General features: G+C 36.8%; 1 protein-coding gene across 1 annotated transcript in view; it reads left to right on the top strand.

Annotated features, from left to right (window-relative positions):
* Positions 1–16,094, top strand: part of LOC107662399 (neurabin-2-like) — a 30,398-nt gene extending 14,304 nt beyond the window's left edge. Inside the window, exon 3 of the mRNA XM_016452396.1 lies at positions 15,977–16,094. Coding sequence (XP_016307882.1) covers positions 15,977–15,985 — 9 coding nt within the window. The 3' untranslated portion in view covers positions 15,986–16,094. The remainder of the gene's footprint in view (positions 1–15,976) is intronic.
* The last annotated feature ends 811 nt before the right edge of the window (positions 16,095–16,905 follow it).

Raw genomic sequence — 16,905 nt, 5'->3', positions numbered from 1 at the left:
GTCCTCTTTTGGAAGACCAAACAAAGTAGTTTCGCTTTCACAACGAAGCACACCGCGTCTTCACGACATGGCGGCAGTGGCAACAATATTACAGTGAGAATAAAAGTTGCGCCTTGTTTCTTTGCGTGAACATTTGGGTGGCGTTATGCAAATCTTCCCACATAGTGATGTAGATATGTGGGGGCGTGTTTGAACGAGCCGTTTTAGATAGGCGTGGTTAACTCTTAACTTTTATTAAGAATATCTCTTTGGATTTGAGACTTTAGTCTTTGCAACTTTACAGATCTTCTTTATGCACCAAGAGCTTGTAACACTCCAAAGAGAAAGGAACAATTGAAATCGCATCATATGACCCCTTTAATGAAATTACTCTCAGAGCAGTTCTAGAGGTTTATATTCATGTGTTCATGTACTCATATGTTGAAGCAGCAGAGGCTGGAAAAACCGTGTGCATCACGCACACTTCAGTATCTGTGTAGTAAACGAAACTGTGCGTCTGCGCCATTCATTCACACGCAGAACATGCAGGATTCATATATCTTTTTGCAGCTTAATATTCACAGACACTAGTCCACATCACGTTTTGATTTAAGTGTACTGACCTTTTGATTTATTCACCCCAAATTTGGCAAATTCCGTGACATTCTGCGCTATACAGTAAATTTTTTACATTTTTGTGACCAGATTCCAGGATTCCAACCGCGTTTTCCACATTGCAGAAATCATAGGGCTCTATAATAACTAATAAATGTGATGCCATATTATTTATTTCATGCAGTATCATCTTTGACTAAAACTGTTAGGCTTAAAATGCTATAAAACGTTGAGTAATGCCCAGTGAGCATAGTCATTGAACATAAATGACTAGTATAACTTGTGTTTGTTTTTGAGTGCTTTAGTCTCTGAAGCTCTGGAACAAAACTACATTGTTTGACATATTTCAGCTGTAATTTTCTCATAATTATCCCAGATGTTTTCTGCCTGGAATGTGTCCCTCTCTGAGCTCTCTTTGTTACGGAGCAGCAAAACAAGTGTGTGAAACGTGGACCAGTATCTGTTTTTAGCCATTGAGGACGTTAACTAGATAGAAGCAGCATTCTTTTTATGTTGTTTTGACTGAGGCGTGTGGGTCGGAGTCATATTTGTTCTTGTTTGTGAGTCAAAGTCTTTGTCTTTCTTGGTCTATAATGCACCTTTAGCCGCTTTCTAGTTCCTGTGTAAGCAATGCCAGCCAAGGCAGCGAGCGTCTTTTTCCCCTCTGTGTGGGGAGAGCAGAACGTCAGTCCTTTGATAACTCACAGGGAGTCTGTTGTAGAAAGGTTGCCAGGGTCACGCTGGAATACACAGCGCACTTGTTTATTTCTTTCGTTCTTTCTTTTCGCTGCCGTTTCTCTATAGCAGTCTTCTTCGAGCGCTGGCCGTCTGGAGAGAGAGAAACGGGGCACACTGAAGCCTCTGTTCTCCACTTCTTCATCTCACATTATCTCACTCAGCCTTTTTCCATTAACATTCTCTCTATTAGGCTTTTGGACATGTGCCGTACAAACAGGTCTATAATACCTGGAGAAAGCCGTTCCCATTCATATCAGTGTCAGTTGTTTGGGTGGCACGCATGCAGTTTGAAATTGGGCTGCACAGTTTGGGAAAAAAATCTAGTTGTGATTTTTCTGCTAAAAATTTGTGTTGACGATTTAAAATGAAAAAAAAAAAAAAAAAAGCTCAATGTTTGCTGTGCTTCTTTGCATATTTCTTAACATATCACGATTTCAGAGCAATTTCGATTTGTGCAGCTCTAATCAGAAATCTGCAGCCTTTACTTACAGAACTTGTTGAGGTGTAAAAAGCAGCAGGGCCTAATGGGGCCATGCTAACCAGCCTAACTTTGCCCTCCTCCTTTTTAAAGTGGTCATAAAAGTGCTCGATGTACTAGAAAAACATACTGGAACTCAACTTCCTCCCCAGTCCAACCAGATCATTTAATGAAACTAGGCTGCAAAAGCAGCTTTAGCAATGCAGAAACTGTGACGTATTGGCTGATAAGAAATTTCTTAGTATTTATTTTAAACAAGATCCTTGGGCATTTCATTCTGATGCATGAAACTGTTCAGTGCAGCCTGTGAACTCGTCACAATGTAGTGCAGGTTATTGAAGAATGGAGGAAGTAAAAATTAATTATATTAGACATTAAAGTACAGTACACCCCATAAGCTGGAGCACAGCTGTCATCATGGTTGGGAGTTTATCATAAAAAAAAAAATTTTTTTTTTTTTTTTTGTAATGTTTGGGCATATGACAGTTTGCATCATCTATATTGGCCATATTTAAAGGACAAACCAAACAATACAGTTTTGTTTTTTGTTTTATTCAAAGATGATTTTGCTACTCCAAGTAGATTGTATATTAAGATTATATAAACATTGTTGAATAAAGTCATTATTTTGTTTTCTTTGCACATAAAAAGTATTCTCGTAGCTTCATAAAATTACGGTTGAACTACTGATGTAACATGGACTATTTTAACAATGTCCTAACTACCTTTCTGGGCCTTGAATGTGTCAGTTGTGTTGCTGTCTATGCAGGGTCAGAAAGCTCTCGGATTTCATTAAAAATACCTTAATTTGTTTTCTGAACATGAACGAAGGACTTAAGGTTTGGAATGACATGAGGGTGAGTAATTAATGACAGGAGTTTCATTTTTGGGTGAACTATCCCTTTAATAAGAAGCAAAAATGTTTTGCAATTCAATATGAACACAATAGATTCAATAGGTTTTTGATGGAAGTACATAGTAGTTAAAGGCACTTAACATATATGGGACCGACCCCTTTAAAAGGATCACCCAAAATTAACCTTGTGTCAATTTTCTCACCCCCACGTGTTCCTAATTTGTATGCATTTCTTTTTTCTGTTGAACACAAAAGAAGATATTTTGAAGAATTTTGGTAACCAAACAGCTGATAGTAGCCATTTTACTTAGTTTTTTCCCCATACAATGGAAGCCAATGGCTACTGTCAACAGATTGGTTACCACCATTCTTCAAAATATCATCTTTTGTACTGAATGGAAGAAAGAAACTTCATTAAATGACAGAATTTTCATTTTTAGGTGAACTATCCCTTTAAGAAGCACTATATCTTGCCTGTTGACTTCATAGGTCTCTACCCTACTGTTTTCTTTCTTTACACTGCGATTAACACTCCAAATTGGTGGTTGCAGGGCTGGGTTCGGCTTCCACATTATTTATGCATGATCTCAAATCTACTGGTCATGTTTCTCTAAATGTTTCAACAATACTGATCAGACTCTGGGCACCTCACTCTCTGCCACCTTGTTTGCTCTGATAATGGATCCTCGGATGGGTTTCCCTGAACACTGCAGCGAAGGGAGGCAGGCACAGAGCCAGAGCTGTTTTTCCATCTCTGTGTTCTAGTGTTGTCACGGTACCAAAATTTCAGTATTCGGTACCAATACCAGTGAAAATCCACGGTTCTCGGTACCAATTTCGGTACCAAAGCAAAACACAAAAACATGCTAATTGAACAACATTTTTATTAATAATGTTAAACAAAAATTATATGTACAAAACCAATGCCATTCTTTATACTTATTTAAAATTGTTTCAAGTTTTTCCGCAAGTAATAAAAGTATGAAAAAAGTAAACAAGTTTCACCCAAAAGTTTAGTCATAGTTCTGCTGCCACTGAAAAACATCTGTAAACTGTTGTCTGTTTTAGGGTTTGCTGGTGTTATGGAATAATATTCATTACAGAAGCTCTAAATATTACAAATGTAATTGAAACTTACCTGCTTGAACTTGATCGGGGTGTTTTGTTAGTTTGATGCGTTTCCTCCTCTTGAGGTTGCCACTGCTTTTAAGAAGAGGTTGCCAGGTTTTCACAACAAAACCCGCCCAATCGCGTTTCGAGGGGGTCCCCGTTAAAAATCGCGTTCCAGGGATAAAATACGCGTGTTTTGGCGGGGTTCCCCTGGTAAAATTCGCATTCCAGGGGCTAAATATCACGTTAATGGGGTCGTTTTTCAACCCGCGGACATGAAAAACAACCCGCGGCAACAGTGTTAAGCAGCCCAATTCCCGCGGACTTGGCAACACTGGAAGAGGATAGCCTTCTATTGCGCATCAAGAACCGGGTTGACCGGGTACTCGGTACCACCGGTACTTAAGAAAACCTGGTACCGTAACGTTTTCATTTTTTTAGTACCGACTTGGTACCGAAACACCGGGTCTTTTGACAACACTACTGTGTTCTTATAAAACCCATTTGTTGTGCTCACATCTTGACAGCACCACTGCAGATTTGGTCCCCATCTTTGACTGCTGTCAATAGTTAAAGGGAAGTTCACCAAATAAAAATAGTCATCACTTACTCGCCCTCTTGGTGTTCTAAACCCATATGACTTTCTTTTGTGGAACACAAACAGTTGAACATCCTGGGTATAATTTATGCTGTTTATTGTCATTTTATACTTCATAGTCCCTGTCCACTTTCATTATATAGAAAAGAGTGGCCACTGGTCAGAATATTTTATTCAGCAAGGATGCATTCAATTGACCAAAAGTGATAATAAAGATGTACAGTGGTGGCCAAAATTATTAGAACACTAGTATTTTCACCAGCTAAAAAAATTGTTTTAAGTCAGTTATTTCTGTCTTTTGCTGCAAACATTCATTTTGCCATTAATTGTAATAATCCAGTGAGATTTTTGTCTGACAGCAGCCAGTGCTGCACACAGAGATCTGATCTGATCATCACCAGTCTGTCTGAAATGACACGAAGAAAAAGAACAAGCTGAGACCGACTCAATCCAGAAGAACTGTGGCAACGTCTCCAAGAAACTTCAAGAAACCTACCTGCAAAGCTACAGTACTGTTAAACGTTTTAGGCACTTGTGTAAAAATGCTGTAAAATGAGGATGCTGTCAAAAATAATGTCATAAATAGATTTTCTTTATCAATTAACTACTATTAACTAAATTAAATCAGTATTTGGTGTGACCATCCTTTGCATTTAAAGCAGCTTTTGCCCTAGGTGCACTTGCGCATAGTCCCCTTTAAATCTTGTCTGGATGTTCTGTAATGTTCCCGAAACAGACTGGCTAGAGTTACTGATGCACAAGCCATTAAAACATGTCGTCGAGTTAATCACAAAGGCTTTAGTCATTCGGTCCTAAGAGACTGCATTCCAGCGCTCTGAATAGCAAGTCCTGATGTCGAGAGACTACAATTACTCACATTTGTGTGTTTGTGCTGGAAAATGCTGGAACAGCTGGTCAGTCCATAGATCAATATTAAGGTAGTATTAGTGGAAGCAGGACCAGCCATTGTGGCCTGGACAGGAATTCCTGAAGGTATGCATTGTGACCGTGATTGTTTTTCCTTCACCTGGTAAGCCTGTTCAAGTGCTACAAGTACGCCAAGTATGTTTACATGCATTTGAAAGCTTTTAAAGCAAACTAAAGCAAAAGTTTGACTTGTAAACACTTTAGTCTTAAACAAACTTACTTTTAACTTTTCTTCCATGTCAATTCACCCATAATGCCTCAGTCACAAAGCAAACAGCAGCGAGTCAAGCAGAGGTCAGTTGTCCTCAGGAGTCACAGCCACTTGATGGGATTAAACCAACAGGTTGATTTTTAAGGATTAGCAGCGTGTTTTGTGAGATTAGAAGAATGCAGCCTATAATCTATAAAAGCCTTTGACTGTTTTTCATGTTTTCACTGATTTTAATACAGTAGTTTGAGACAAACGTTTGAGGTCAGTAAGAGGAGGTCAGTTTTTTTTTTTTTTGACAGAAATTAATACTTATTTTTTAGCAAGGACACATTAAATTGTTCAAAGTGACAGTAAAGACATTTATAATGCTATAAGATTTCAGCTTCAAATAAAAGCTGTTCTTTTTAACTTTTTATTCATCAATAAAATAAAAAAAATGTATCAGTTTCTACAAAAATATTAAGCAGCGCATCTGTCTTCAACATTGACAATAATACGTTTCTGGAGCATCAAATCAGCATATCAGAATGATTTCTGAAGGATCATGTGACACTGAAGACTGGAGTAATGACTGCTGCCATCAGAAATAAATTGTATTTTAAAATGTATTCAGATAGAATTTTGTTATTTTAAATTTTCAGAAACGTTCAAAATATTAATGTTTTTACTGAATTTTTGATTAAATAAATGCAGCCTTATCTAGGAAACTATCAAAACTAAATAAATGTAAAAAAATCTTATTAACCCCAAACATTTGAACAGTATGTACAGTAGTGTTGTAGTGCTGCATGTTACATAATTTGACAGCTGTAGTTACGTTTTGCTTTGCTAAGTTTAAGTTAAGCTATTCTGCATTAGATAAGTTTCATTAGAGCAGCCTCTTGTTAATTTGTTTATGTTTAAATTAGATAACTGGGTGCAAAAGCTCCACGTCCATGAGTGTTTTGTGCTTGTTTACTATGAATAGAATGTGTGTGTCTTTGCTTCTCTTAACCTGACTGCGCTGCAGAGCTCTTAGCTTGTGAGTGAGTGGTTTCCTTCAAACACATCCATGAAAAAGCCTACATTATCAGCCTCTTTCACACATGGAAACTATTAAATTGCTGGAAAAAAAACTTAACAGGTAAAAAGATACAGCATGTTTTCCACAAAAGCAACAACTTTCCATGTTTTACACAAATAATTTTCTGTTAGTCTTAAGTTTTTTTTACGTTGCAATATGTAAAGACTGTCTACACAAGATGCAACAAAGCAACCATTGCAAATCATTTTTCCATTGTGTGAATACGTCATAATTAGTACAAGGCATCAGTTTACTGTCTGAGATTTGTCGCTTGCTTCTCGCAGTCGCCGCTTCCAGTGTATCAGAATCACTGTTTATAATAACTTTTATTGTCTTTAGTCATGTTGCATCCCATTCCCATCATCCGCGTCTGGCATAGACACCATGTAAAACTATGGATTTTTTCACACTTTGCACCAATATAAGACTATTAGTCAGACATCCTGTACTGCCTGAGCCAAATTCATTTCAACAACATGTCCTGTTCACACATGACCTCTAAATGGAAAAATGTAATTAAATTTGCTGCGGAGGCGCCTACTGTCACATTTTCCCTCAAATAAATGTGTGTGACCTCTCAACTCTGTCATAGAAGAGGAAGGGTGAGAGCTGTAGACTTGCTCTGGGGCTATTTTACTATGGATAAATGGATGTTTGTATTTTAATGATGATTGATTAGATGTTTTTGGTTTTGGTTTTTTGGTGAATACTTGCTTGACATTTATGTTGTAGAGGATAAACACTGTGATTCATAAAAAAAATGGAGGGGGAAAATATTAAATAATTTTGGGGGTTTTGGGCAAACTAAGCCTGGAAACTGGAAAATGGCATGGGCTGACATGCAGACTATTATTGGCTGATTGATCAATTGATTAATTGATAGACTGGATTCCCTTTAATGCCACTCAGGATCAATAGAACACAAACGGCTATGTTTTTCACTTGGTTAAAGGTTACTCCTTCTACTACTAGTAGTAATTAAATGGAAAATTAAGCTTCTGTAATTATTTCCTCATCTTAATTTTGTTCAATATATGGGTAAGCTGTTATTTGAAAGGAGGAACAAGAATTTAAGTTTACACAAAAGTTGAACTCTATAAGGGTGTTAAATGCTAAAAGTTGATGTGTTAGTGGGTTTTTTGCCACTGTCAGCAAGCAGAGCCAATTTTAAAGTACTATGTAGTGTCTTACTCTGCTTGGTGAAGCTGTGATCATAATCAACAGCTTCCTGTTGTCAAAGTTAACTTCCTTGCTTGTCGCGTTTATTTTTTTGTGAAAATGAGTGAGAGGTCACTTACTGTATCTCAATTTTATCACAGACCAAATTCAAATGCACCTGAAGATCCAGTGCCCGGTTGCATAAAGCACCTTAAGTTTTTCCCTTAAGTATGAGACTTAAGGCGTGATTTCCCCTTACCTAAGGGAATGATTTAAGGGTGTTGCATATAATCCCTTAAACACTTCCCTTAGCAAAGGGAAACCGTTAAGTGTTTCACGACAGCGACCCAGGTTTTGCTGTTAAAAAAAATCGACTGTTGCCATGGTCACGTTATTTGTTAATGCAGATAGAGGTGTAAGTTTTCACAGTAAACAATGTAACATGGATAAGGAAAAAGAAAAAGAAAACCAAATATGAAAGAGAAGGACCAGACGAGACAGAAACTCAAATTGAATTCACTCAAAACTGAAAAATCATTTACTCACCCTCGTGTCAGTTCAAACCCATAAAACTTTTATTCATCTTTGGACAACAAATAAAGATCTCTCATCATTTCTGTCCATGTAGAGGTTTTCAGGGACTAGTGTGAATAAATACATATTTAAATGCAAAGAGACAAGATAGTCTATGCATGACGTTTTATTCGTATGCAAAACGATGTGAACATTAAAGCGCTAAACATTCATGCAGTGTGTGTTTCATTCATACTCGAAGTCAGAGGGCGCTCTCGAGCTGAAAGTCCAAACCGGATTCATAGAAGTAGCCTATCTAATAAGCTGAACAAAAAGCAGAACCGCAAACACAATAAACTCACGATTGCAACAATATATGGTTTATGTGTGTTTTTCAAGTCATCTCCAGGTAATACTGTATGTAGGAAAATACAGGAATAAAATATTATGGAATATAAATTTTCTCTTGAGTGTGACGCACTCACGTTTGAGCTAATTAACGTTATGTGCTGTATGTAATTTGATCAATATTCATATATGAATAAATGCGTAAATTAAAATCTGTTTAACATAAAGCGGCCGATCATGACTTGTTGAAGACTTTTGTGTAACACTTATGGTGACATTTTCCAAACCTTATGTTATCCTTAGGAAAATTACAGTTAAGGGGCTTTATGCAACACTTATTGGGTTTAAGGGATACTTAAGAGAAATTCTAAGGGCTTATGACGTTTCACCTAAAGAAACCCTTAAGTAACATTTAAGGGATATTTTATGCAATGCCCTTAAAGTGTAAGGGAAACTTAAGGGCGATCCTAAGGGAAAATTACACTTAAGGTGCTTTATGCAACCGGGCACTGATTTGCAGTGCTCAAGGTGCAACTAAACATGAACGGAGGTCTTACAGGTTTAGAACGACATGAGGGTAATTAATGACAGAATTTTCATTTTTGGGTGAACTATTTTCTATTAACTATTTTAGTTTTGGGAAAACTAATGAAGGTAGTTTTTTGTTTTTTTGTTTTAATTTGTAGGAAGGATTGTGGTTTGAAAAAATTGGTTCCGATGAAGGGAGTGAATTTAAATTATCTAGATGGTAGAATATTATTCATCTCAAGCCCTTTGATCGAGGAAGCTGTTTGGGTTTAAAAAAAGGACGTGTGCCACCTCATTATGTACTCTTAGTGACTTTTAAACTGGATTAGGATCAACTTCCCTGTTCACATCAGAGCCACAGCTGTTTCAATCGCCACCCAATGATACGTTTATTAAAGGAAACATGTATCATTGCAGCCTAGCATGGATAAGAGCAGGGAGAGCAGCGATAACCCCCCAGGGTAAACAGAACAGAACCAACATGAATGTATTGCAGATATCGTTAAAGTTCAATAATTTAATGTACACATTTAGAATTAGTCTGATTCAAAGGAGAATCAGAAGGCTGAATCCCGACTGACAAAGGAGGAGTTGGGGATGGAGGAGGGAAATTAGCTATTGAGCAATGTGAAAACTGCTGATAATACTGAGGGACCTTTTCTGTATATGATATGAATATGAATGCTTAGATAGGTGTCATATTCCTATAGGTAGATGGGGATCAGCTGAGAGTCAGCTGATGCAAGCTTGACTAACTTGACCTGCCAGAACTAACGCTTACGCTTGATGCTGCCATATTTTTGCAGCATATTATGTGTACTGTACATTTCTGTATACCCATATTATTATTGTCATTATTACCTACTACACTGAAAAAAAATACTTTAAATGGTTTTTGCTTTTTGCTATTAAATTTCACAAATAATTACAAAGAAACTGCGAATTACACTGAATTAAACTTAAGACTTAAAAAATGATTGTGATTTTAACAGTAAAAGACTGTAAAAATGCTACAATAAAAACCTATTAATTGGTTATCAGTAAGTTTCCATACTATATACGGTGAATAACTGTAATTACATTTAATGTTTAATGTACATTAAACAGTAAAATACTGTTAAAATTACGGTTTTTGGAAGTGAAAATGAAAAAGTCATTGTATAATTTACAGTGAAAAACTGTAAATTGACACTCCAAGAATTCCCTCTTCTCAGCTTTTGGAAGAGCTGATTGTGATGAGCTTTGATTCATCACGTGACTTTCTCATCACCACCTGTTTTTGATGGTTATCAGCATTTCAATGGTTTAAAACAGATATTAGTACTTCAGTATGCTGGTTTATTAACATTACATCAGTTAATGAAATATGTTTTTTTATTGTGAATTTAAGTTAAGTCTGTAAAACCTAATATGTTTCTACCATATTTTTAACGGTGAAGTTCTGGCAACCACAGCTGCCGGTATTTTACCATAAATGTCACAGATTTAGTTTTACAGTGTAGAGTTAGTAGAAAGACTGAAAAAGTATTTTCTTATAAACTATATTATTATTATATTACTAGTCTAATAGTCCCTAGATTTATTTATTTGTAGTAGGCCTAATTTTAGTGCTTCAGTAACTTATTTCAGTTACTTGCTATTTTCTAATTTTTTCATCCAAAGTTTTTCATCCAATGTTTGTATTTTGTTTAATTCTAGCTTTATTTCGATTAACAAAAAAATGTTTTAATAGTTTTATTAAAAACATTTGACAAATGAGCCAAAAGTAACATCTTTTTCTTAAGGCATGATTTGATCAGACGGCCAACATTTTTACATACTTATAATAATAACACGAATAACAACAACAACAGCAATAATAATTATTAGTATTATTAAAATACAAAATGATTGTATTTATTCCTGAGATGATACCTGCTAAATTAAACATGCAACATCAAGTCATTTACCAGTGTAACATACTACTATTTGAAGATTTTGAATACTGCGTGCTGTTTCAAAGGCTGTTTATTAAAAACTGTAAGCATTTAGCATGATATACTTTGCAGTAAGCTGTATATGCTAGTATTCAATTCCAGTTTTTATTCATCATCCTTTGTTGTCATGGTCAGGAGCATCATATTGAATGTCACTAGTGCTATTCCAACATTAAACGACGAGGACTCAAATATTCAAACCTCAGCACGTCTGTTTCATAAGTCTGCATTTCATAGATGTTCAGGACATGTCTGCATAAATCGGGCATTCAGCAAAGGAATAAATACTAAAGAACCGTCTACAAGAGAAGGAAATCATTGGCTTTGTTATATGCAGATGAGTTAATCTGCATTAGATGAATATTAAGTTGGAAGGGAATCGTTCAGTGCTGTTCTGACCAGCCTGCAGTGCCTCTCTCTCTCTTTCTCTCTCTCTTCTTGACCTGTCTGTGGGAGATACTGTAGACCACCCTGCAGCTGAATCACGTGTGGTTTTTCAGGGCTGTAATTATTAGGCAAACACAGGTTGCTAAGAATATTTGTCACAACCTTTCAGGATGCCCGGGGGTTTCTCATGTGTGTCACTTTGTGTTTGTGTTTGTGAGTGTGTTTGTGTCTGTGGAGTGTGTATCGGTCTGCATGTAAAGACAATCTCCGTGGCAACCAGGCGAGGAGTGTCAAAACAGTGCCTAGAGAGGATGGTTTTCACCGTGGCTCGGAGAGAAAGGCGTTAGCACAGATGCTTGCTCGGAGAAGAGCAAGAAATAAACTAGGTGAAGTGCATACAAACACACACTTGTGTTTCTGTTTAGTGTTGCACTTTAGTTTTTCTGCATTTGTTGCATTGGGGTTGAATTGAAGATCTGTTCTAGTAAAACCCATGTTTAGGGTTTGGATGAGGGGTGATCTGTTCTGCCGCCATTGTCACTTAAAATTTGTCTGTTCTAATCTGTCTGTTCTATATATACACAGTCGTGGTCAGAATTGTTGGTACCCTTGGTAAATATGATCAAAAAAGGCTGTGAAAATAAATCTGCATTGTTAATCCTATTGATCTTTTATTTTAAAAATGTACAAAAATCTAACCTTTCATTAAAAAATAAGAATTTAAAATGGGGGGGAATCTCATTATGAAATAAATGTTTTTCTCTAATACATGTTGGCCACAATTAATGGTACCCTTAGAAATTCTTATGAGTAAAATATCTCTGAAGTATATTCCCATTCATATTTATAATTTGTAGCTCACCAGGGTGATTATGAACATGAAATTATCCAGCCATTGCTTCCTGTTTCACAGGAATATAAAAATGAGGGAAAACAAAGGCCAAATTCCCTTAATCATCCACCACAATGAGTAAAACCACAGAATATAGTTCTGATGTGCAGAACAAGATTGTTGAGCTTCACGAAATAGAAAGTGGCTTTCAGAAAAGAGCTAGAGTATTGAAAACTCTCATTTCCACCATCAGGGCAATAATTAAGAATTTCCAATCAACTAAAGATGTTACAAACCTTCCTGGAAGAGGACCTGTGTCTATATTGTCCTAATGCACAGTGAGGAGGAGAGTTTGAGTGGTTAAAGGCTCTCCAAGGACCACAGCTGCAGAATAGCAGAGATTAGTTGAGTCTTGGGGTCAGAAAGCCTAAAAAAAAATAGTCAAACAGCACTTACATCACCAGACGTTGTTTGGGAGGGTTTCAAGAAAAAAAATCAAGATAACATCAGTCAGTCAAGCATTATAATATGATAATCAAGTATTATTTAATGATAGAACTTTAGTAATTAGAATTTAAACTTGATAACCATGTATGAATGCATATTAGTCATTTTAACTGAACTGACTGGTGGTGGTGCTTTTTGGTCAATCAGTGTTTCTGTAAAAAAAATTGGGGAAAAACTAACACAAATACTGATAAGATAATGATACGAATTCTACTAATAAGGATTTAAATTCAAAACGCACTAAGGCTTAATGAGCTGCTGAATTCATGAATATTAATCAGGTTGTGTGTGTTCGCTCGAACTGATTTGCTGAAATCAAAACAGGGATGATAATAGGTGAGCGCCAGCCAATGAGATTGCCGTTTGCGCATTAGTTCCGCCCACTACCGGAAAACCCGGCAGTTCTTAAAAGCTAAAGAATTCCAAAGGAGCGCTGTTATTTTGACAAGAAAATACAACAAAGAATATCGTTTACATGTAGCGCGTCAATTCTCTCTCTCTCTCTCTGCGTGTGTGTGAGACAAAGTGACGGTAAGGTGTGCGCCTTCACACTAGAATTTACGGTACATTAAATACAAGTGCGTTGCGCATCCATTGAGATGAACTGAAAAATAGCACAGATTGCTTGACGAAGAGAGAGACTCTGAAGCGCTCAGTCAGAGTGTTCGGCGAGTGAAAATATATCTGTGCTAATCATATACTCAGCCTCCAACTCACACACTGGCGACTAAAATCTGAGAATTGATTAGCCATTGGCTAATATTAGACATCATTTAGTCGCCAAAGTGAAGATTTAGTCACATATGCGAGTGATTTACTCGCAATGTAGAGGGTTGTCTAAGTGGACTGTCCCTTTAAAAACGGTGAAGTTGCAAATAAAGCAGATTATTAAAGTACATTTTACACAGAAATACTATTTCAGTCTTTCTGCATTAATTCAATGTGTTACTTGCCATTTCTTAGTAATTATTTGTGAAAAATGTAGCATTTTCTAAGAGAAAATTGTTTCGCCTCCAGTTTTTCTTTTCAGTTCCTTTTGTGTAAATTGGGTCTGTTACAAATGACCAGAAAACACACTCATAGAAGATAAATGCACCCTTTTTAGTGAAAGCAGACTGTTCAGCCGGCAGCTCATTGGTAGAAATGGGAAGATTGATCCTGAAATAACAATACTTCCAAAACTGATGTTATATTTAGACTATTGACCCTCACATGATGACACTTAGACTAATGTTTTATTAGTAATTTATCATGAAAATCATAAAAGCAGGTTGGGTATTGTTTATGGGACATTCATTATAACCTCAATTAATAAATTGTTAAATGATTAATTATGTTGATTTGTTGTTAATAAATGTTAAAAACAGAAGTATGATCACTATTTTTATTTGAAAGTCATCATTATTAAATGTAAAATTACATTAAATATAATATGAACTATACTATAACATTAAATCTGTTTTTATGGCAAAAATAGTAGGCTATATTTATGTTTAAATTGACTGCTTTATCTTATAATCTCCACCTTTCTTTTACTCAAAATCAACACACACAGTATGTACTGATGATGTCCCTCAAATGCATGTGTTTGACTGCTCACATTCCAGGACCCTCCACATCTTCCTGTACGCAGCTTTAGGTTTGTGGCATGCAGAGAAGCGAAGGCTTGTTTGTGTGTGTGTGTCGGTGTGTGAGGGAGGGAGCGGGGTGCTGTAATGCTAACCCACTGCACTGTCCCCCTGCATACCAGTGAGAGTTTAGAGTGTGTGAGCCAAAAACACACATTCAGACCAGCTGCATTCCACATGCACACACTGCAAAGGCATGTCCGGTTTAAAGCTCATATCAGCAGTTATCTGTCACCTCGTGTCATTTATTGTTTTTAGTGTCACATACTTGTTCTGTTAGTATGGCAGAGCTTTGAAGTACGGCGCTTCAAGCAGGCGAAATGTCTTGTCATTTATGTCTTTGATAGTGAGAATAATGACAGGAAATGAGCCACAAGACTCGAATGGTGGTAATATGAACCTTAGTCAGGCTTGACACCATTTGACACAAATGAAAATGAGTCTGTGAAGGATAGATGTACCATCAGGTTTCGGTAGGTCTTAGGCCACAGCTAATTTAAGACATGCTTTAAAAATTTTTTTTTTTTCCTTTTTTGAAACATGTATTTGAATTGTCTTGTATTCAGAAAATTATTATTTTTTTTTTTTTATTAGTATTTATTTTTATTTGTTTATTTATTTGGTGGGAGTTTTGGACTCCCTAGAACCCTGGAGGTTCCTGGACCCTATTTTTAGTAAATATTCACTCTTTCTATTAATTTCAGTTTATCACTTCCCACCTTTCAGTGTGTTCAGTATGTGGCCGCATGCTTCTTTTCATTTGCATCAAATTAAATGTGGCATGAACTCTGACTGAGGTCTACAAAGACCAAGAATTCTCTCTTCTGCTCCGTGGAAGGAGTTTGCAGAGGTTGCATGTGTGTTTCAGAAACACATCTGGCCTGTGAATTTCTGTCGTCCCGTCCAGCATTCCATCTGAGAGAGAGGCACAGAAAGGGAGACACCAAAAACAGACAGAAAGATGGAACAGACTCCTAGCCAATGACAGACGACCCACAGATGCCACTTGGCATTGCACTGTTTGAATTGGCCTCTAAGACGTGAAGGACCAAATCTCCCAGATCCCAGAATTCAAATTTATGGCATTTTATCTTGTTCATTTTTAGATAGAAATTACATATAGAGTGATGCAGGAATCATGATTTCATTATTATATACGTTTGCATTGCACAGCTGTCAAGAGGAAGGCAGGAATAAAGAGAGAGGAGGGTGAGAATGAGAAAAGGGGGGGGGAAATGCACAACGATGTCATAATCACAATCGCCAAGCCGGGCCGTTGCCATGGAGACAGAGACATGTGAGCAGGCCGATGGCATTCACAGTGAGGGTGCTCCGACCTGCTGTTCACTTCAAGCACTGAGATAGAGGGAGTATTTTTAGATAAGAGATGCAGCGATCTGCGGAAGGGAGGAGTGACCCAGAGAGGAGACGGAGGTGTGAGAGAGAAATAAAATGGTGATGTGGTACATTAAATCTAGCTGTGCTGGAAAATCCTGATGGTTGCTGATTTTACCTTGTTTCTAGGTGGTCTAGATGGCTGGGTTTCAAGCTGGAGCTGGTGACCTTGGACCAGCAAAAAATCAGCTATCATTTTTCAGAAATCACCTTGACCACCTTAAGCAGATTTGGGCCAGTTTTTCCAGCAGATGCAGATAATATCAAACGTAATTCATGTTATGAAATCTCAGAATTGTATTTGGTGTTTTAAGAAATTAAATGGATGATACTTTATTCGTCTTGTATTCATTTCCCTGTCATTCCAAAAATGGCAATAGAAGCACCATAAACAAAGTCAATATGACTCATCTGCTATATTCCATAGCTGCGTCCCAAATGACGCACTACTCTATGCACTTAAACACTATGTACATATGCACTATGTATTCAACCATGTAGTGTATGAATTATATAAGGTTATTTTTGTCATTCATAAATGGAGTCTGATAGCCCCTCCCCCTCCGCTACGTAATTAAAGCTGCGACAGTTGAGTGCATGAAGTGTCCAACATTGCACACTTCGTTTGTTTTGGTTAAAAGTGCACTTTTTCTGTTTGGTATTTTTAGTGTTAACACACTAACTCGCACTATTTATGCTAGGAAACGTCATAGAACAGTATGTGATTTGGGATGCTGCGCATGTCTTCTCAAGCCAAACAATAGCTTTGTGTGAGAAACAGACTCATATTGAACTCATATCAGTAGGCTGTTAACAGTGTTGGGAAGGTTACTTTGGAATTGTAATAGGTTACAGATTACAAGTTACCCTATTTAAAATGTAATAGTAGTGTAACTTTTTCAATTACTTTATTAAAGTAATGTAACTGATTACATTTGATTACTTTTTGATTACTTTTATAAATTTCGAATGAATGTTTATTTGCAACTGTTAATCATTTTCAAACATTTACACCATGCAGGATTAAGTTTACAGTAGTGCTCAACACTGTCAGACTT

The sequence above is a fragment of the Sinocyclocheilus anshuiensis genome, unplaced genomic scaffold, assembly GCF_001515605.1.
Source record: "Sinocyclocheilus anshuiensis isolate Anshui unplaced genomic scaffold, SAMN03320099.WGS_v1.1 scaffold11, whole genome shotgun sequence".
NCBI lineage: Eukaryota > Metazoa > Chordata > Actinopteri > Cypriniformes > Cyprinidae > Sinocyclocheilus > Sinocyclocheilus anshuiensis.
This window is presented reverse-complemented; position numbering and strand designations above follow the sequence as displayed.